This window comes from Artemia sp. Qi Xiang Cuo, chromosome 19 (assembly GCF_049724085.1).
Source record: "Artemia sp. Qi Xiang Cuo chromosome 19, ASM4972408v1, whole genome shotgun sequence".
Classification (NCBI taxonomy): Eukaryota; Metazoa; Arthropoda; class Branchiopoda; order Anostraca; family Artemiidae; genus Artemia; species Artemia sp. Qi Xiang Cuo.
In genome coordinates, this window is record NC_142812.1 from 28555465 (window position 1) to 28579273 (window position 23809).

Here is a 23809-nt window from a genome sequence, read left to right on the forward strand (position 1 = left end):
GTAACGAAAAGATTGATCAAGTGGACAGCTTCACTTATTTTGGTAGTATTATTAGCAAAGACGGTGGGAGCAGTGAAGATTTTAAAAGTAGAATAGCCAAGGCTCAGGTTTTTTTTTTCAGAGTTAAAAAAAGTTTGGAAGAATAGGAAGATATATTGGAAGCCACAATATTAGAATATTGGAAGCCACAGTGATGACAGTTGTCGAGATTTGTTCTCGAGTTCGGATGTCTTGATGGGTGGATAAAGATTTGCTAGACATACTTCTGATAAATTGTCTCCCGATTGTTCTGGGTACCAGATTGGCTGGCCATACATCAAAAACTAGGTTCTTCGAAAATTGTGGTTCAACACCGCTTTCTAGAGCTATAATAAAAGAAAGGATGACAGATTGCTGAAGATTGTCCTGTTCAGCCAACCGTCTAGGGCTAAACGGAAAGCAGGTGGTATTCGTCTGGGGTGGGAGGATGTCATAAAGAAAGACTTAAAGGAAATGGGAACTTCCTGGGAGGTTGTAAAGAGCGAGGCTTTGAATAGATTAGGAAGGAGGAGTGTACATAGCTTTGTCAGCCTCAGGCCGCTTGGTGCTGTGGTGAGTTGTTAGTAGTAGTAGTAGTATATATTATTGAGAAATGTATGTATTTTCAACTTTACTTTCCAAAAAGACGAAGTGCATTTAGGTCCGCCTTTCAGAGAATGATGGCTAGAGTGTTGAACGAAATCAAAACACGCTATGTGTATACTGATTTTCAAAAGGGCGTAACTCAGGAATGACTAAGTATATAATTTGAAACTTCAGGACATGATAAGGAAGATGATGAAACAGGCAATAGTTACATACTACCAATACTATTACAACTAACACTGCTACTACTATAAAACTCCATTTAGAATATTGAGGGAAGAATCGAACTAAATCAAAAGACATCATGTGCATGCATATTGTCAAAAGATCATATCTCATCAATTGACTTGGGTATTAAGTTGAAACTTTCCGAGAATGCTTAAAGGGGAAGATCATCTGACCAAAAGGCAACATATGCAAGCTACTACTAATACTACTATCACCATGGGCGTAGGGAGGGGGCAGGGGGGGGGGGAAGCTGCCCCCCCCCTAGACCTTCAAATTTACATTAGATATGGCTGAAAAAGTAGATGATTTGGAAAAAGCAGTTGATAAAACTCCATCACACTATTGACTGCCCCCCCCCCCTAGACAATATGCTGCCTACGCCCATGACCATCACTGCTACATTTACTGCTGCTACTACTACTTAAACTACAGCTTGTGTTGCAACTATTTGTACGACTAAAAATATTAACATGAAAATTTCAAGAAGTATATGAACAAACAGGTTATCAAAAGGACATATCAGTAATTTCATAACAAATTGTTAATTGTATTAAGTTGAAACTTCCAGGACTTGATGAGAGGGATGTTCAACTGAACAAAAGGCAATACTTTAATACTGCTGCTGCTACTAGAACTACTTTTATTACTATTAATACTACTATTAGTAATACCAACGGTCCTACTGTGACTACTATTACAGGTATGCCTATTGGTATGAAGGTGGAATTTTAAAAGAATTTTGAGGGGGGAAGGTGAACTGAATCACAATACGCCCTTTCTATGAAGGTTTCCAAAAGGGCGTAAGAGCAATATCTTAGGAATAGTTTGGTGTGTGAAGTTGAAACTAACAGGCCTTGTTGTGGGGGATATGAACTAACCACAAGGAAATATTTGCATCCTAATGCTACTGCTTCTACTCATAATACTGCTACTGCTAATATTATTACTACTTCTGCTGCTATTACTGCCACTAAAGCTAAGCCTACTAATATTAATTCTACTGCTACTACTGCTACTGCTGCTATTAAAACTAAGAGTATTAAGGCGAAAAATTTGGAATGTATTAAAACTCTATGGAACTAAATCGAAACACACTATGACCACACAGGCTGTCAAGAGAACGTATCAGAAATTCCTCCAGGAACGTTTGATTGTATTAAGTTGAAACTTTCAGCGTGTGTTGAAGGGGATGTTGAAGAAATCAAATGTGCCATGCACGTACTCCTAATATTGCTACTACGCAAGCTATGAGTATTAAGGTGAAGATTTTAAGGAATATTTAGGCGGATCTTGAACAAAATCAAAACAAAATATGAGCATATAGATTTTCAAAAAGATGACAAAGCAATATCTCCTGAACAGCTTACATTATTAATTTAAATCTTTTAAGGACAAGTTGTGGCGGACTTTAACAAGTCAGAAGGCACTATGTATATAGTATTAATACTACCATTACAGTTACTGCAACTCATGACGCTCAGGGTATTAAGGTAAAACTACTAGGGAACATTTAGGGGAGTTTCAGTTAAACGAAAAAACAGTATGCATGCAGGTTTTCCAAAGGGTATATAAGCAATTACATAGGCAGCGCTGTTCTATAATAGCTAGAAATATCATTGAAACTTTTAAAGGAGCTAATTCGGTTCAAAATTAAAGGCTATAGTGCTCCTTTTAAGGTTAAAAAGAGATTGGAGGGCAAGCAGCCCTTCTCCCAAACCCATTCATTCTCCAAACACATTTAGTCAAAATTTTGAGACAGTCATTTTGTTGTGCATAGTAGAACAATCCAGCAACTATGTCTCTAGGGATATTGGGTATGTCAATCCCCCACGATTATGCAATTGACCCATTATGCTTTAAAACTAAATCAAAGGCCAACTGGTGTTAAGCATCATTATACCGTGCCAAGTTAATTGCATCGTCGATTTCTCAATTGGAGTTTGATTTTTGGTAAATGCTATCAGTGATTTGTTTCCGGGGACCTTTTTTTGGCATCATTCCAAGAATATGCATACCACAGTGGTCAGCTTCACTTTCCTTGGTAGTCTTATTAGTAAAGACGGTTTGAGCAGTGAAATTTTTAAAAATAGAATAGCTATGGCTCAGGGTGTTTGTTTTTTTGTTTTTTTCACAGTAAAAAAAAAGTTTGGTAGAATAGGAAGATAAGTCTGCAAACCAAGATTATAATATTGGAAGCTACAGCGATGACAGTGGTCAAATATGGCTCTGAAGCGTGGATCCTACGAAAACCAGCTGAATATTTGCTTGGTGTTTTCCAGAGAAATTGCCTACGGATTGTTCTGGGTATCCGGCTGACTGACCGTATTTCAAACAGTAGGCTGTACGGAAAATGTGGTTCAATCCCGCTTTCTAGGGCTATTAATGAAAGAAAGATTGAGATGGCTAGGGCACGTTGTGCGAATGAAGGATGACAGATTGTCGAAGATTGTCTTTTTCGGCCAACCGTCTAGGGCTAAAAGGAAAACAGGTCGTCCTAGTCTGGGGTGGGAAGATGCCATAAAGAAAGATTTAAATGAAATGGAAGCTTCCTGGGAGGGTGTAAAGAGGGAGGCTTTGAATAGACTGGGATGGAGGAGGAGCGTGCGTAGTTGTGTTGGCCTCAGGCGGCTTGGTGCTGCGGTGAGTTGTTAGTGGTAGTTGTAGAAGTAGTTCTTTTGACAATGCTGAACAGAATGGCTATCTCAAAATTTTTTTCGGAAGACTTTGGCAAAAAATGGTTTGTTGAGGCGGTTCTAGCTGCCCTCCAATATTTTTGGTCACTTAAAAAGGGCACTAGAGCTTTTGGTGTCCGATCAAATGAGCTCTCTCCCGATCTTCTAGGATAACTGGTTAGGTACAATCCCCCCTAAGAAAAAAACAAACAAAAAACAAATAAATACACATCCGTGATCTTGCTCATGGCAAAAAATGTAAAATTCTACATTTTTATATATAGGAGCTTGAAGCCTCTGCAGAAAGGTCCTCTAATATACTGAATCTGATGATGTTATTTCGATTAAGATTACTTGATGTTTTAGGGTTGTTTCCCCTCCCCCCTTTTTTTCAAACATTTGTCAAATTTTCTCATGCTCGTAACGTTTGATGGGTAACATTAACATCGATGGATTTTATATATTTTAAATAAGCCTCAAAATTCGATTCTTTTTATATATCCATTGTTACCAAGACTCTGTTTCTTAGAGTCTCTGTTACTATTGAGCCGCATGGCTCCTTACTTACAGTTCGTTACCACGAACGGTTTGATACCCAATACAATAAAATACAACCAAGTCGTAATCTATATTTTCTTTTCATGATGTATAACCAGTTATACAGTTCAATATAATGTTTAACCAGTTCGATTAAATTTTCGTGCCTCTTCAGTTATGAGAAAACCCAGACATTTTGCATCATTTTGTTCAGAAAAGAACGATATTTTCAATTTTCCGAATTTTCATTTGCTATACCAAGAAAACAAACAGATCTTGGAGAATTTTGATTTTAGATCAGTCATACACTATATACATAGAAGAAATTTACCAAAATTAGGAAGATGAATAATTTCAAAGATACACAGAACATAGGTAAATGATATAGTTTATAACACAAAACATATTTAAACATTATTAAAAGTTCTGTAAAATAAAATATTATGAGATGGAAAATAATTGCTATTTGGGTGATAGTAGGTTTGTTTTGTCCTCTCGGATGCAAACACTATACTATAAAATTATTACTGCATCTCTGAAATTCCGGGAAGTGTTTTTTTCTGTGTCAAAATCTTTCTGGCAATCAATTTTATTTCAATAATCTAATATATAATAAGTTTCCATCAATTGCCTCTCCCTCTGAAATCTATTCTTTCCAAATATGTAGAAACTCGAGTGGCTCAGCAAAATTTTCAACGTAACCTAGTTATTTATTAATAACTTCGGTACAGCACATAAAATTTATTTGCGGCAAAAAAATTGTTGACATAAAACATTTGTGACAATTAATTTAGTTTTACTGTTTTGAAAAGATCTTATTTTCCTCATTATTTTCTCCCTTTTAAATTGGCTCTTTTCAACTGTGTGGAGAAAAATGGGTAAATAAAACTTTCAATTTGTGCAATCTATTTAGTTTTCACCAAGGGTAAATAACACCTTAGTCTGGTAGAGGGCGTGGGGGTGGCAACATTATCCCTACCTACGGTAATGTTCGTTTTAAGTATGGCTTCATTGTACATTGTGATTTCTTCTCGTTTCTTCCTTCCTAGTAATTTATGCTCGTTTTAAGTTTTAAATTTGATATTTACGTCTCACGGAGAAACTCTGTCCTTTTTTTATTAAAAAGAAAGCTCCAGGAAGGCATGTACTCGCTGGTGAAACCTGAATGACAAATATTGTATATGATCTTTTCTTTATAGGTGGTGATCTTTTCTTTGTCCATTTCTTTTTTATCATAACCTCTCCCGTGTGGTTTTAGCTTGGATTTGAGTAAACAGAATGAACGAAATTGCCATAAATTTTTCCAAGTTAACATTCTCTTTTAATTAACGTTGTAGACTTTAATTACTCCGAGTCATTTGCAATTCCAAATCATTTTGACGTTTTGGCATGTTGTTTGATATCCCAGATTTTTCGAGTAAACATCTAAATTATATGTGGAACCACTCTTTTATTGGTACTAAAATTTTAGATAAATTTGGAACCAGTTTGAGCAAAATGAATTGGTTGATGTTCTTCTTTTTCAGAAGAATGAGGCAGAGGTATTTCATTATTCTCCGCGGGGATTTATAGGGGGAATCAGCTGGACACCCCATAGGATGTGTTCTTGGCAGAGAGTCTTTGGGAAGTGCGTCTAAGGCTTAGTCTTATTAGTTAACAGGAGACTGCTGGCAGCATGTTTTTGAAGAGCTCCTTGCACTTTTCTATGCTACCAGCAAAAGTTCTCTAAGGTGTCTGAAGTAGACAAAAATCAGCTATTAAGGTACCCTTCTCTTTTACATGGTTGATTGCCACTATTCTTGCTAGATGTCTGGTGGTTGATTACCTTCTTGCACAATGTTTTGCGAATTGCAATGATTTTTATATTATCTGGTATCTATTCAGGCGACAAATCCGTAGTCTAACGCCCGAGACATACTTGGCGTTTTTTGCCGAGCTTTTCTTAGAGGTGTATAGGCTAGTATTGTGACGGGCAGATTAGGCGATAAAACAAGCGTCGACGGCAGCAATGCAGCTGTCTATTGTCACTAAAATAAACAAATGGCATAATAAATCATTGTTACTTTTAACGTCTACTCCGAGATCGTGGCCTATGGAACTAAATGGATGGGGAAACACTCGTTTTTTTTTTGTTTTTTTTTCGCTGACAATTGCTATTGAGAAAGTCTGTTTGCAGGTTATATCATGAATAAAAAAGGGAAGTTATAAATGAATTTCTTTTACTGGGGAGGGAGAGGGCAATTGTAAAAAAAAGCTAGATCATTGGATTATTAAGCTCCCAGAAATTCAAGGAAGTTTGAAGTGTCAGGGATTTGGGCTCAAATTAGCCCCTGTTTTTGACCCTAAACAAATCAAAGCCTATGTATCATAAATAAAAAAAATGAGTGTTAATCCAATTTGTGTGCCCTAAACTAAATACTATTTTAACATAATTTGGATTCACTTGCATTAAGAAAATTTCTACCTATTGTAGTTTTACTGCTTGCCCCCTCCCCCAATGCACACACATGTAATAAATTCACACGAATATAGGGGGATATGCAATGTATTATCCAATGTGTAGGGGGGGTGTATTTGTTGTTTTTTCAATTATTTTAAATGAAAATACAAAAAGGCTATCTTATTATGATCTATTAGATTAAAATGATATATTATTATCTATCAAATCTATTTTGATCGACTGATGTTGCGACGGTAGATTGTTTACATCCCAATGTATCTGCGCTAGAGTAGCACAGCAAAAAAAACACTTGGGCCAGCATTTTAGTTTTTATTTGTACAAACAAGACTTTGAAGAAAACATGTTATATCAAATATATGCATCGAGTTTTGATGTCTCAAAGTTCTTTTTGTGTTATGATAGAAAAGAGAACGTAGGCCCTAATTTTATTTCTTATTCCTTTAACTTTCAATTTAAATAAATTTTTTCAGATCTTATTTAATTTAATTAGCGAAAAAGAGTTGATTTGTTCTGCTTATTCTGGATATACAGCTCTGATGAACCTCAATTTTACCAATTGAAATTAATTTGTACTAGAAAATGTCATTAAAGATTGATGGGAAATTCGACGACAATTCTTTATTGTACGCATTCCTTTTCAGTAGTGACCCCAAACTTAAAAGGCATACATATCTTGAATTGTTCTCGAAAGAGAAAGCCTTATAGATAAAGATAGAAAATTAAAAATATTTTTTAGTGAGATTAAAACTTTGAAGCCGATACAGGAGAACTTAAGCCCAAATTTCTTAAACTTTCACCTTTTATCCTTTTGGACCAAGAAGGGATGGAAAATCACCCAAGGAGCGCAATTAATTCTTTGAGATGTGTCAGTTTTGATTATCTTAGATCCCCTTAGATGGTCGTACATGAGCATATTCTGTCGAACGATATTCAGATATTATAAAGAAGTTGTCTCTAGCAATATAGTCACTAGTACACCATTTTATTTTTCTTCTACCTTGACATGCACTTTTTTTCTAAAGTCTGTGGGATCTTAATTAACCATTGTGCCTTTGATATAAAATCGTGCTCGTTTTTCAAATGTGTATGTATAGTGTCAAGTTACGTTGCATCTCATTGAACGTATATTATCTTTCTAATAAATATTAGATGCGTTTGTTATATTCTTTCTTTGTTTGCTTGATGCTGGAAAGAGCTCTGGACATTGGAACTCGTTTGGAGCCTCGTATAGATTCATGAAATTTGACAAAAAAAAATAAAGAAAAACGAACGAAAAACCGAAAATGGAGAAACCAAATGAAGGTGATTTTCAAGGAATTCACCCTCGTTTGGTTTCTTAATTATTTATTTTCTTCGTTTTTTATTGAACGTCATGTATAACCAATGTGGTCTCAAAACCTATTTATGGGTTCATTGTAAAGAGCATTTTTCCATGAACTTCTGCTATTGCTGTCGTTAGTTCTATCAGCACTTGGTGCTGTTTTAGCTTCTTTTTTTATTTTTATCTCTCGTTTCCGAAGCATCAAGAATCTCAATGAAACTGTGGCGTTTACTCGTCAGGCTAAGATTTGCTAAAGCTTTTTGAAGTTTCTTAGCTAAAACACATATACACGGGGCCAGATTCTGTATTTTCGTGTATGGGGAGAGTCGTTACCAAAGAATGTTTTTTCGGTGGACTTTGGTCGACCGTCTCGAGTAGATTTAGGGGCTGATTTACTTACACATTATATTTTACTTGTATTTTTACCTTTTTTGGGTGTGTGTGTGTAAATTTACAAGGTTATTTGCATTTTCTAGGTTAATGCAGGGAGTGGATAAAATTCCGGCAGGGAGGGTCACGAGCAGGGTACCCACACCCCTGGATATGATCCCCCATGAGCAGCATTGGAACCAAAATTCTGTAATCTGGAGAGCTCGAAAAGCTGATTTTTTTATTTTTTTCGTTTGGCATGGGTCATTATCTTGTAGCAAATTGATGAATATACATCTAATAACTGTATCATCTTCTCTGATTCAGGGCTCTCTGGAACTCTTGGGTTTCTTAGAAGGTCCTTAAAGGTCCAGCCAGATAGAACGTGGTAATATTTACCGTGTGAACTATTAGGAAAAAATATAGGTATATTTCAAGACATATGGTATTATAGGATAACAAAAATCAACTTGTTAGCTCTATGAACATAGCTATTACTTTTTTCTTTTTCATTGCCTGTGTTTGTCCAATAATCCTATATATTAGTTTGTTACATTCAAGGCCGGATCAAGGGCGATTGGGGGCCCCGCGCTGCCATCAAAACGAACAATTGGCTTTCGAAATTTGGAAATGTTCTTAAAAAATCCAGTAAGCGTTGCTTCTGGAGAGAGATCATTTTCCAGGCTAAAACCAATAAGAAAAAAAACTATCCTATATCAACAATAAATCAGGACAGACCAAATAGTTCAGAAATTATGTTGATTGAAAGTGAAGACGAAGGAAAATAGGTTTTAAAACTGTTTTAGAAGAATTTGCTGAACAAAAAATTAGATATATGCAAATTCATGTGCCCATATTTGGTGATGCAAATTTCAAGAGGTATTTTCAGCAGTTTCATAATATCTAGGGAACATAAAAGTAAATTAATGTAACCAGAAAATGATTACAAAAAAGAATAAAAGAGGACAAAAACGTATGCTCAAACTGAATAAACTGGGCCATCAAATGAGACAAGATCAAGAGAACGACCTGATAAATGTAAATGTACGGGTGCTAATGAACATTGAGCATTGATCTGAAGCAATGATAAACGAAAATAAAGATAAAAGAAATATATAGTTAGAACATTAGCGAAACTGACAATTCGAACAATCAAAAACGAAATTGAATAACATAGAAATATGAAGTTAAAAGATAAGTAGCGCCGAGAACCACGAAAACTCAAAAACAAAAGCGAAGAACAAAAAAAAAATTCGCGGTTACAAGACATGCGACAATGAGTATCAGAACGAATCAAAATGAAAATGAAGAACAGAGAAATGTGCAGTTAGAAGATAATCAGCAGCAGCAATTACAAGCAACAGTAGGAATCAGAACGTGTCAAAAATGAAAGTGAAGAACAAATGTAGGGTTAGCAGACACGCTAAAGTGAGTATCAGAAAGTGTAAAAAATGACAGTAAAGATCAAAGAACTGTGCTGTTAGAAGACAGCGAGAATCAGAACGAGTAAAAAACGAAAGTGCAGAAGAAAATAAATATCATGTTAGAAGAACAACACCATCGCAATCTACAATGCCAACAAACTGTGGCGTAAAACCCAGTAAAAACCTACAAAGATGATGTAAACTACGCAAGTGTTATTTACAAGTCATTGGGATCCCTCAACTATGTATGTAGTCACTTTGAAATCCTCCATTATCCCACAGGCAAAGTAGCCAAGAAAGATGATTTACTTGGCGGCTTTTGCCTGCTTGTTTAAATTACATTCCTGCATCAACAATTTCCAAATGAATTTGTTTGGCCTGTAATAGGACATCGCTTGCTCTTAAGAGAGTTCCACAAAAAATACGAAACTGCAACTTGTGTTTTCCTTTTGCTTCATTCAACGTAAGCGGTGATCGAACCATAAATAATCGTAATGTTTTCAGCTTCAAAATAGATCGATAAATTTATCACAAAATAAATTTAGCGGTACACCCATCACAAACCCCTGAAGGTGATTTTGAAACATATTCATATGACCAAATGTACTTTTTTGACCTCAATAGAGATGTTAAAGAACGCCTTTCACACCTTTCAAATTATCAGTTGTAACACAACAGATCCCTTGGAAGAACTATTGCGAGACACAAACAGCTATGCTAAAGGTTACATGAAAATGCGATGTGTGTATATATATATATATATATATATATATATATATATATATATATATATATATATATATATATATATATATATATATATATATATATATATATATATATATATATATATATATATATATATATATATATATATATATATATATATATATATATATATATATATATATATATATATATATATATATATATATATATATATATATATATATATATATATATATATATATATATATATATATATATATATATATATATATATATATATAATGTTGGATGTGAATTTTCCTTAAAAAATTTAATATGTAGAGAGGGCCCCGCAGAAAAATCTCAATCGGGGCCCGCACCTAGTAGATCCGGCCCTGGTTACATTACTTTATAACTAAACTATATTATAACTAGAAGTTTCTGTAATATATGATACTATCATAAATAGTGAAAATTGGATCATAGTTCTTCCCATCAATTCACGATAAGGAATTGTCAACATGTAAACCTGAAATCCAGATCTTGGAAGTGTATTGCTTGGTGTAAAAAATTTTTAAGGCTAGGAACATGGAGTCAGTTAGTTTAGGATGCCGGCTCATTTGATTTCCAATGGAATTTTTCACTCAATAATTCTAGGTGTTATTTTTTTTGCCTTTTTGCCGTTTTTGTTCTCTGAATTTGAGTCTTAATTGTTATTGGTATGCTACTGCAGCTTTTATTTCTAAAGTAATAAAGCTAATAAAAATAGCAAAAGAAACAACAATAGTCTTGATATTCAAGAGTAAATGTTTCAATACTGAGGCCCTACATAAGAAACTGTTAATATCAAATGAGTCTTTAGTCCAAATAGTAAAAAAATTGTAAAAAAAAAATTATAATGTGTTGTTTAGCTTCTATGATAGAAAAGATCCTCTTAATTAGATGATCAAGAGTTATTTTGACAGAACAAATACCGAGATGACGTGACAAACCTCAGACATTCCATATGAAAGTTTGAAAAGGACCTAGATTGAAACTGGATGATCTAAGACTCCCAAGCATCGGTTTTTCTTGACTGCTACTTTATTAGCAATAATTGACTCCGTAGTCATGCTCCATATATCTAATTGGCTCTTTAGATATTTTTTTTCTTTTTTTAATTTGTTGCCAATATCCCATCTAAGTAAATAATAGCTCTTTTATTGTAGGAAGGAAGAGAAGACAGAGAAAAACCAGGTAGAAAACAAAAGAGACAAAATCCGTTTGCCAGTACAACAAATAAAGAAAAACAGAAGAAAAAAGGTTTTATGATGATAAGAAACAAAGCAAAAGGGAAGAAAATCAGATCCTTTAAGGAAAAACAGGTACTTTTTTAAGGACAAGGACTAGAAGTTCTTCTTTTTTTATCCGATTAATACGCAAATCTATTCAACCATATTCATATATTGTAAAATCAATAATAAAGCTCGGTGCGCTTTTGTTACTGCATCACCTAACTTTTAAAAGAAAATATAGATATAAATTTTTGCTTCAAAATTAAACATTATATAGGAATATTCCGTTTGGCTATTCTATACTTATAGCATACGTTGGTACATCCATTATTCAAAGCTTCTCTGGGAGGATGGAGGGACTCCATGTAACAACTTATGAGGTAAGTAACAGCTAGTGAAACTTAGCCTTTATTCCAAAGTTTGGTTTTTGTGTTAGCTTATCAAAGCTTAAATTCCAGCTGATTTGGTGTTGGGTTCATGACCCGACTAATATTGCATTCTAAATTCAATTAAATATTCAAATACGTAGAAATATAAAAATTTATGAACACTACAGAAATATAGGGCGTTGGTTCGATCCTAGAGCTAATTAAGGTAGTTCTGTCTGGGGGTAGTCCCCAAAGACCAGCCAGCAGCCCTCATCATATCAGCATGTAGTACTAATTTTAATGTTTTTTGCGAGGCCACCATGAGTCTTTTGTCGTGTGATTTTCCTCTTCAAAGATCCTCCTTTGTTGTGCCATAGCCCTTTACTATTGTATTATTTTTCCAAGAAGAAGTGGTTCAGCCGGCTCTTCCCGTGGTGCTGAAGAAACATGTGGTTTCTTGCTTTTCTAATTGGTTGCACAGCTGGGCGCTGGTAGAAAAATGTATAAATGTCTTCTGAGGCTTCTTGATCTTGGATCGAACTCTAGAAGAAGACAGGAGCCTAAAAATCGCGAACATACTAAGACATTTCATTTCATTTCATAAGGGTTAATACTAAGACATTTCATTTCATTTCATAAGGGTTAATACTAAGACATTTCATTTCATTTCATAAGGGTTAATACTAAGACATTTCATTTCATTTCATAAGGGTTAATACTAAGACATTTCATTTCATTTCATAAGGGTTAATACTAAGACATTTCATTTCATTTCATAAGGGTTAATACTAAGACATTTCATTTCATTTCATAAGGGTTAATACTAAGACATTTCATTTCATTTCATAAGGGTTAATACTAAGACATTTCATTTCATTTCATAAGGGTTAATACTAAGACATTTCATGTCATTTCATAAGGGTTAATACTAAGACATTTCATTTCATTTCATAAGGGTTAATACTAAGACATTTCATTTCATTTCATAAGGGTTAATACTAAGACATTTCATTTCATTTCATAAGGGTTAATACTAAGACATTTCATTTCATTTCATAAGGGTTAATACTAAGACATTTCATTTCATTTCATAAGGGTTAATACTAAGACATTTCATTTCATTTCATAAGGGTTAATACTAAGACATTTCATTTCATTTCATAAGGGTTAATACTAAGACATTTCATTTCATTTCATAAGGGTTAATACTAAGACATTTCATTTCATTTCATAAGGGTTAATACTAAGACATTTCATTTCATTTCATAAGGGTTAATACTAAGACATTTCATTTCATTTCATAAGGGTTAATACTAAGACATTTCATTTCATTTCATAAGGGTTAATACTAATACATTTCATTTCATTTCATAAGGGTTAATACTAAGACATTTCATTTCATTTCATAAGGGTTAATACTAAGACATTTCATTTCATTTCATAAGGGTTAATACTAAGACATTTCATTTCATTTCATAAGGGTTAATACTAAGACATTTCATTTCATTTCATAAGGGTTAATACTAAGACATTTCATTTCATTTCATAAGGGTTAATACTAAGACATTTCATTTCATTTCATAAGGGTTAATACTAAGACATTTCATTTCATTTCATAAGGGTTAATACTAAGACATTTCATTTCATTTCATAAGGGTTAATACTAAGACATTTCATTTCATTTCATAAGGGTTAATACTAAGACATTTCATTTCATTTCATAAGGGTTAATACTAAGACATTTCATTTCATTTCATAAGGGTTAATACTAAGACATTTCATTTCATTTCATAAGGGTTAATACTAAGACATTTCATTTCATTTCATAAGGGTTAATACTAAGACATTTCATTTCATTTCATAAGGGTTAATACTAAGACATTTCATTTCATTTCATAAGGGTTAATACTAAGACATTTCATTTCATTTCATAAGGGTTAATACTAAGACATTTCATTTCATTTCATAAGGGTTAATACTAAGACATTTCATTTCATTTCATAAGGGTTAATACTAAGACATTTCATTTCATTTCATAAGGGTTAATACTAAGACATTTCATTTCATTTCATAAGGGTTAATACTAAGACATTTCATTTCATTTCATAAGGGTTAATACTAAGACATTTCATTTCATTTCATAAGGGTTAATACTAAGACATTTCATTTCATTTCATAAGGGTTAATACTAAGACATTTCATTTCAGTATTCTATCCGTCAAGGAATTCTGAACTTCTGAAATACTTCAGGACAAGGTTAAGATCCCAGGTAAGAATATGTTACGTCTGTGGCTACGCTTGCCAAAAATATGTATAATTTTCGTCAAACAAGTATCTTTGTTTATATCTCTTCCTGTGGCTAAAGCTAGCGTCCCGGACGCCGCTGCCTTGTAAGCTTTTACCATTAATGGCGCGAGGTTTAGTGGATGCACCATGAATTCTGCAACCTTGTAAGCACTGGCCTCGAGGAGATTAATCTTCCTTTCGCTAAACCAACCTACGGACACTTGCCACTTCCCACGTTATAATCAGTGGTATAACGTTGCTGTGGTTGGGTAAATGCACGGACTGATTCCTTAGATTAAAACTCTCCTTCCAGTACACACTCTTTAACTTCAAACCATGTAACTGTACATTATTAAGTGTTTGGTTGGGATGTCGACCATGTTTTAGCAGATCTGACTGATATCCACGTTGTATATCCTGACCTACTATCAGGCTGAAAAGGTTTGTGCCTTAAAATTGATGAGACTGTCTCGGAGTAACTAGTGCTGTTTGGCAGTTGATAGGCTCTTGAATCTTTGGTATCATGATACATGGAGGAATGACAGTGTTATGTGGACTAAGGCATTGATGCTGGCCACAAAGAGAATCTGGAACGGGTAAAAAATACATATTGATCTATTGGCTCAGCCGAGTTACAAAAAAATTAGTCCTTGCTCTACCGACAAGGCTTTGAAAACAATCTTGTGACGGCTTTATCCCGTGGGTAAACCTTTCTCTTCCCGTTACTGCGCTTCTTGTTCTAGATTTGAATGACCCGATTGTCTTGTCCTCTAAAGAAAATAAATGGGCTCTGTCCCCCCTCGTATGTATAAATAACCTTTGCCAGTCTATCCATTACTACCGGAACTACTTCGTTTTTTGACTTTCCCGCAAAGGTTTGGATTCTGTTGGCTACACCTTTCATCTAAAAGTAACTCAGATGAAGAGGTTAATGCTAGCGAAATCAATTTCCCGAAATGCATCGATGTGGGTCCTCTAGATAGCCTTCCCAACTATAGGTTAAGGTTTTATCTAAATGTTGTCTAGGAAACAATCTGGGGCTTGAGAGTTAGGTCCTGGCTCAACCAATCTTTATTCTGTCATTGTGAAAAGCCTTTTCTTATTTTTGTTGCAATTAAGATATGGTTAAATAAGCTGTTCCATCACCGGTCTTAAAACTGGAGCACCAGTAACTGACTTTTTCTGAGACGGCCTTTTGAAGGAAACTGCTCTTACGTACGCACTAACTGGTCCAATCAGCTTCATAAGTTGCCTGTAGACGACATTAGGAAAGTTTGCTTAATTTTAGTTCTGAATATTTTTCGAGGCAAAACATGCTTTGTTTATCTCCAAGACCCTACAGGTACTATAAAGTCACATAGGTCTTTCAAATTTTTTTGCGTACTATGAACTCTATTCTTTGTTGAAGAAAGAATAGGCTTAATGCTATCACAAAATGGATTACTTTGGTTAGTTTTGGTTACTTTGGTTTCTGAAGACGAACCTTAGGCATTTTCAATAGCTCTAGTGTAGGCCAATGTCCCTGTAGGCGTCTTTCAGATGTGTTGACGCTCCACAATTTGATCCCAGTGCAGCAGGTAGTATTGCGGTTGGATTCTTCATTTTAAAGTTGTTACGTTCAAGATTCGGTTTAGTCGAGATAAGTTACTACAGTGCGTCAGCCCACGTTTCTCTTTTGTGGGATAAAAAATCCAACTGTAAGATCCTAGAGACGACTGAATTGGAACTTGGACTTTCTCTATCCTCTAACATTACTCTGATCTCTGATTTAAGAATATTCAGCTAATCTTTGATAAACTGATGCGTAGATTGGGTTGCGTGCTTGAGTTTTCATTGGATTTCTCAAGTGGGGATGACAGCCCTCTCTGACTACAGTCAAAACGAGCTTTTCTTCTGTTATGGTTTCCCAATTTTCTACAAAGTAAAATAAACAATTTCCTGTGGGAAGCGATCTGAATATAGTACCGGGATCAAGTCATGGATATTTCGATCATTTCTTTCTCTAAGCCTCGGGGCTGAAATTGAACTGTGTCTTATTTTGTTGTTGAAGTCGTCCATTTCTTTACTAGGGACGATGAGGTGAGTTTTTCATATCTTTATTTATTTGTTTAATTTAAAATCCGTTTAAAAAAAAACTTGAAAATGCGAATCAAATAGTCATTAAAAATCAAAGAAGAACGCCAAAATGTAAATAAATCAAGGACAAAATAAGAATAGAAGCAAAATCAAAACGAAGCAAAATCAGGGACAAAATAAGAACAAAATCAAACGAAGCAAAAGTTACACGCTTACAACATTAAGATATTCATACGTAAATAAGCTAAAAAATAAATCCCCGTAATAGAAAAAAACGTAATAAACAGAAATCACTTAATTGTTTTAATTAAATAAGTACTTAGTTATTTGAAAACCCATCATACTCACTGCTTTAATACTCGCAGCCATTTATTTTGACGAAGTTTAACTTTGCGATTATGTTTTGCCATTCGTCTAGCAACTGAGATTTCAGGGTCGGCTACTTTGAATTTAGCAACAGTTTGTGAGTTGCTGTACCGTGGAGGCAGGTGGAGTAGATATTTAGCAAATAGGAAAAACAAGGATCTAGTTTTGTGCTGATCAGTTTTGGTTAGCAGTTTTCAAAGGGGAGTAGCGTACAGTATGTGAGGAATAGCCGTGGCATTATAAAGGCTAGCTAGAAGCATCCGGTTGGACCAAAGTTTTCATGAAACTATTCTGAAATTTGACGAACTGATCAAGGGGAAGTGTACGAGTGTGGCATATTTAAGAACCTATGTGGAGGCCTTGTTAACATTGTAGGTTTGTTGACATTAATATTTTCATGAAATTACCTAAAATAAGGAAAATGTATTGCAGCGTGGCCAGGGCCGCTGAAGTGGCCCACTCTAAAGCCAAGAATAGTTTTCTTTCGCCAGATACGACATTTTTGTCCTCAACTTGTCCGGCTGGTGATCATATACTGGACTTTGAGTTGACGCTTGGGGCTTATGGAGACAAAGTCGTGCAGTTTAGTTTATAAGCTTTTGCTGAACAGGTTTTCGAAAAGCACAAAGGATGCGCCATGTTCTGAGAAGGATTTGCTCTTTGTTGCTGGACATAGTTCCTCTGAGCGTTGCTTGACATAGCTCTTCAGCATTGTTTATTAAGGTAACATGTATTCTATTTTTATTGGATCGCTTAATTGCTGAAAGCAGCTCCACTGCCGAGTGGGCTGTTGAGCGTAGTAGAAGGGTGTTGCCCAGTGCCTCAAGCAAAAGTAAGTAACTCTGCCAGAGAAGTCTTATTCATCGGCTCCTTACTCGGTCAATGCTACCGACTGCCAGCCATTGAAGCGCAAAGAATTGTTGTCTTCTATTTTGGGTAAATGCCACCATTTGTATCTTCTCAGCCTTGCGAGGGTGTCGCTGAGAACTCCTCGTTGAGATTTGCTCTGGAAATGTAGTTGTGCTCTGGAAGGGTCGCACGTCCATTTTAAAGAGGTAATCTTGAACTCCTTATTATTATAATTCAATACCTGGATCTCTGGCTGCAATCTAAAAAATACTGTTAGATCTCCTGTTAGAATAGGCATGTACGCCATAGTTGCTATGATCTCAGCAGTAAAAGGTTTCTATGTCCTTACGTCCTTGGCAGTTTTTCGAACAGGCTCATATGCTATAATGGCTCGGGCAGAAGTATTTATACACTGCCGTAAATGATGGTTTCTAATTTCTAACTACCTGCAAGCTTCTTAAGTATAATACCTTTTAAGCAACATTAAACAAGCTGCTAGGAACCCTAGCCTAGTGTGATTTTCTAAGGAAACGTTGAGCAAATATTTTAAATATTTTCAACAGCAACTTTTCAGTATTTATTGTTTCCCACTAAATGAAAATGCAAAATGTATTGGCCTTTAATAGGTTTTTGAATTAGGACGCCCGGCTTGATAGTAGTCGTAGTCAGAGATAATTAAATATTATCCATTAAAGTTTTTCCTTTTATTTGTACTTTAATCTGTGTTGATGTATTTCAATTTATTAAGAGCTTAAATGTAAGTCAGCTAACATTTTGAACTATTTCAACCCTCTCCGTCCTATGAATCTTTCTATAAAAAATTATCTCAAGCTTGGATTTTTGCCATCCCACTTCGATTTTTCTATTAAAGAGAGAAGGAGTATTCATCTACTTTTGGCATCGTTTCCGAATCAACCGTTCAGCATGATAAGTTTTTCACTAATACCTTCGATTTTTGACACAGAATAAATGATGTTTTCTTCCGTGAACAAAAGTGCGGAGTTTTTTGAAGGTTTAGCACATGTTGACTAAATGTCTGTCAGTGTTATAAAAGGACAAATTAATCGTTTTCTATTCGTCATTTTGCTTTCCTGCTTTTGATTACTTTCCTGTTATTTGAAATGGTTTCATTTTCAGTTAGAGATTAATGATGTGGATGAGTTTATTCGTATGCCTTGGTGCCTTTATATTTTTTTTTTTCCTTTTCTGTAATTGAGATGGGGTTCATCATTTTTGATCAAATTAGATCTCAGTGTACCAAATATAATTCTTTGAATTGAAGATTCCGCAACCCTTCACCTCGTTGGATCCTGTAGGCGTGAGAAGGGATTACTCAATTTAAATTACTGATCCAAATCAATTTTCGAAACTATAGTCAATTTAATTTGAACAGAATCCATAAACTCTTACAAAAATCGTAAGTAAAGTAACGGCTTTTTGCTTCTATCCCTATTTGCACTCGTCAAGAAAAGTCAATGTTTTGGCTCAAATTGTTCAATGGTCAGTTTCTAGAGAGCAAGTTCTGGTTGATTAAGAAAACATAATGTCGAAAGCTAAAATTCAACGCCGCAAGTTCTACACGTTTGAACATAAATGCTTGGTTTTCTAACAAAAGATCCTATGTGAAACTGCATCATCGATTATTACATTAAAACAGGAAATGAAAATTAGGGGAAATTCTCAAACAGTAAAGGAATGAAGCAAACGCAAATAATGCGAATCTGGACCTTTACCAATCCCTCATCAATGCGAAGAAAGTGTAAAAGGGGGTTGCCTTTATGTCTTTGATTTAAGAAGGTGGTGCTTTAGTATTTTAAGTCTCTGTTCTTGGTTGTTGTTTTTTTAGTCCGACCTTTTTGCATTCAAATTTTTATATTATTTTCCCGTCGTTTGTTTCTTTTTCTTCCGGTAATCTTGCTTTAGTCATTTAGTTCTACTATGGCTTCTTTTCTACTAAAGAAGTCCCGGCAGAGGTCTTTTCTGAAAAGATTGTGTTTTCTTCATTTCTTTGCTGGGTAACAATTGACCAAGTTTTCTTATTAGCTCTCAAGCAGCCCAACCAGGGCTAGAGTATCTAGCCAGTCACCCTGGTAGGGAAAGGCTCCCTTATTTCTTAGACTTATGCCTTTCTACGCCTGGGGTTGCATAAGGCAGCAACATTGGATTATCTGCTTGACCTATTTGAATTATCAACTTATTGGAAGTGATGAAAGACTTAAGAGCCATGGCTAAATTAGAGTAAAGACAAAAGATGGTCTCTGTGAGAGTAAAGCTGGGATGACTTTTTCTGAGTTGTATAAAAATGAGTCTTCTCATTTCCAGCTTTGGCTCATTTCAAGGGGTCGGCCGAATGTTATTTTAGGCTTCCCTGACTTGTGAAGGCCGGGAGTTGGGGGGTCAAATCTTACAGATCGTGCGCTAACCGGCCGTCACCCATCCTTACCATATGCACCCCTACCACATAACATATATCTGTACTAATTCGATTTCTTTGCAATCAACCAGAAATCCTTTTCCAATGTCGAGAATGATCGCGTTTAATATGGACTTCATCTTATTGGCGTTCATTGAAAGTCCCCAATTATTAGCAAACGCGCTGGAGTTTTTTTTTATATTTTGTTCGATGTTGCATGTTGTATTCTGATAATGGGTGAAAAGAACAATATCGTTGGCAAAGTTGCCATCAATTACTTCTCTCATTCGGTTTAACTGAACCCCACCATTGCATTTGCATCCGCGGAGAACGAAATCTATAACCATGGCAAATTGTAGCGGTGACAGGATGCAGCCCTGCCACACACCTCATTCTACAGCAAACCCCCTGTTAAACCGCTCTCTGTCTGTACAGCAGATATAACATCCTGATATAGTGTTCTTGTTATATTGACAATTTTTTGGTGGAAACCCATAGTGCAGCAAATTCTTTCAAATGCTTCCGCGGTGAATAGAGTCAAAAGTCTTGGGGAAATCAACAAATAACATAAGTGTCTCAATTTGCCACTCATTCGATTCCTCGGGCAAAAGCCGTAGGTTAAATATGAGGTTGTAGCACCATCTATTCTGGTGAAACCATGTAGCTCATCTCTCGGAGTATTCTCTACATTGCTTTGGATCTTATCGAGAATCATCTGACATAAAGGGTGTGTGTGTAACTGAACCACCATGTAACTCAACCACAAGCAACTGAACCTCTGTAACTGAACCCCCGTGTAGCTGAACCACCGTGCAACTGAACCACCGTGCAACTGAACCCCCGTGTAACTGAACCACCGGGCAACTGAACCCCATTTAACTAACCCTCGTGTAACTAAACCCCGTGCAACTCAACCCCATTTAACTGAGCCCCCATGTAATTAAACCCCCGTGTAACTGAACCCCCGTGCAACTGAACCACCGTGCAATTGAAGCACCTTACAACTGAACCCTCGTGTGACTGAACCATCGTGCAACTGAACCACCGTGCAACTGAACTCTCGTGTAACTGAACCATCGTATAACTGAACCATTGAACTCAGATTTTCAGTTCTCTAAAAATATTAGGCAATATCATTGGGTAAAGCACAAGTTAGAATTTTACATGTTCAATCTTGTTAAAATTGTTTGTTTCTTAAATTCATTATATAAGCCCCTGTCAAAAGGGGTTTATATTCATGAAAAAGCTTTGTTTTATTTTCGCAGAAGAAAAAGAAGATCCGATGTAACAAACCATTAAAGCTGATTTATTACTCTTTTTTTCAGATGAATCAGACCTTTCTGGACGTTAAGTAGTAAACATATGTGTTGAAAATATTTGACCTTTGTGAATCTAGATAAAGAATTTTGATCAGATGTCTTTGAGGAGATTGCAGCTAAAAAGGACATGGGAGGGGGACTGGTTGCACTCCAGCCTTTTTTTAACATTCCTTCAACTTGCCTTGAAAGTTTCAACTTCATACCCTCAGGTTTATACTCTACGCGTAGCTGTTCTCGACACATTGCAGATACAACGTCTTTTAAAACTGGATGCACATAGTACCTCTTAATTTAGTTGAAGATGCTCCTAAATATTTTCCGAACAATTTGACGGCTGATACCATCAGCCATTGTAAATATTCCTGGTATTTCCTTTTTACATCCAATAAAGGAATAAATGCTTTTTGATTGTATTTGGCATTCTTCTTGACATTTCCCTAAGGTTTGACCTTAATGCTGCATGCCTTTTTTTTATCTAGAGGATCAAACATACCATCTTTTCTTGATAAAAAAAAGAACTGTTTTAAATAAAATGACAAATAAAAACTCTCCAATCACTTCTAACTCTGAAAAAGTGCACTGGAAATATTGATTTCCAATCAAATGAGCCCCCCCCCCCAAAAAAAAAAAATTCATAAACAAATTTTTTTCTACAAAAACCTTATGTGTTAGCAATGAGGAACTAGCTTAGCTTACAGCCCTTGCCCCAGATGCTTCTGGTAGGGTTGTTCACCCCAAAGGCATGGTTATTTGACCTTTAGACTATTTTTAACAAAATGTTTATTTTTATTTTGGTTGGAAGTAGAATGGGGGATTCTATTCCCACGCCCACACCATATATGGGCATAGACTCTCACGCCCACACCAAATATGGGCATAGAGTCATTAGGGAGAACACGTGGTTAATGGAGTCAATGACCTCCTTTTCCAAGGTCGATTTATTTGATGTTTCTATGTGTAATAGCTCCGGAACGAAGGTTGCACATGCGCATTGAATTCTAACGGAAACAGTGTTATTGATCTAGGACTCGAGGGGGAAGTGAATTTCCGAGAATTTGATTGCGTAATCGATCGTGAATGTTATGATCCAGAAATAGTATTTGTCGTTGTTGCTCGAGCCAAATGTTATGAGTTTCCCGGAAACAGTTAGATCACGTGTTTCCTTCTCAGCCAATCAGCGAGTCGGTTACATCCCCCTTCTCAACCAATCAGAGGGCTTGTTACATATGGTTTTCCCCGTTACATAACAATTCGCCCTTGAGATTTCGTATATAACGGACATGCAATGTGATTGAATTATCAGAAAGTAGTTTGACATAATGCAATCAAGTACAATGGATAGAACAATTAGCATAATTGATTAGATTGAGGTCTTGGCAGCTACAATTAGCACAATAAGTGCATTTTCTTTTTAAAACCAATTTTCAGTGGACATCCTCCAGTCTCTTCAGCTAAAACGTCCATATCTTCCTTTGGCCCCCCCCCCAAACCATTGTTTTACAATCAAATTCTCGCAAAAAGAAATACCATTTCGATAAATTCCTTCCCTCTATATTTCCAGCTAAATCCCCCCCCACAATTGTCTTAAAATCAAATTCTCGCCAAAAGAAATACCATTTCGTTAAATTCCTTCCTTCTCTATTTACAGCTAAAGCGATCACTGATTTCTGTCAAATTTTAATGTAAATGCCACTCTGGTTTTGACATAATGCTCTACGCGAGACTAAAATTAGCTGTCACCCCTTTTCCTATGCGTTTACGAGCGCGGCAGCCAAAGTCAAAAGGAACTGTTTCTCCGTCAAAATTAAATACATAAAATATTTTCTTTTACCCTCAAAACCTAACCCCCCCCTCACTATTTTACAACAAAACTCTCGCAAAAAGAAATAATTATCATTTCGTTAAATTTATGCAATTTTATGTGTTATATATCCTAGCTAAAAGCGACCATTGACTTCTGTCAATTTTTAATGAAAATGCCGCTCTGGTTTTGACATAAAGCTCCCCGTGCGAGGTTAAAATTAGCTGTCACCCCTTTTCCTATGTGTTTACGAACGCGGCATCCAAATGAAAAATTAACAGTTTCTAATTAAACCTTAAATAAATACAATATTTTCTTTTACTCTAAAAACATAAGCCCCCTCCCGCTCCGTTTTACATAAAAACTCGCTCAAAAAGAAATAACTATCTTCTCTTTAAATTTATGCCATTTTAATTGTTCTATATCCTAGCTAAAAGCGACCATTGACTTCTGTCAATTTTTAATGAAAATGCCGCTCTGGTTTTGACATAAAGCTCCCCGCGCGAGGTTAAAATTAGCTGTCACCCCTTTTCCTATGTGTTTACGAGCGCGGCATCCAAAGTCAAAAGGACCTGTTTCTCCGTCAAAATTAAATACATAAAATATTTTCTTTTACCCTCAAAACCTAACCCCCCCCCGCACTGGTTTACAACAAAACTCTCGCAAAAAGAAATACCATTTCGTTAAATTCCTTCCTTCTATATCCTAGCTAA

At 35.5% G+C, this 23809-nt stretch overlaps 1 protein-coding gene across 1 annotated transcript in view; it reads left to right on the forward strand.

Annotated features, from left to right (window-relative positions):
* The window catches only part of Mys45A (SDA1 domain containing protein Mys45A), a 143658-nt gene that overhangs the window by 95852 nt on the left and 23997 nt on the right, over nt 1–23809 (forward strand). The window contains exon 16 of the mRNA XM_089105436.1: nt 11553–11708. Coding sequence (XP_088961562.1) covers nt 11553–11708 — 156 coding nt within the window. The remainder of the gene's footprint in view (nt 1–11552; nt 11709–23809) is intronic.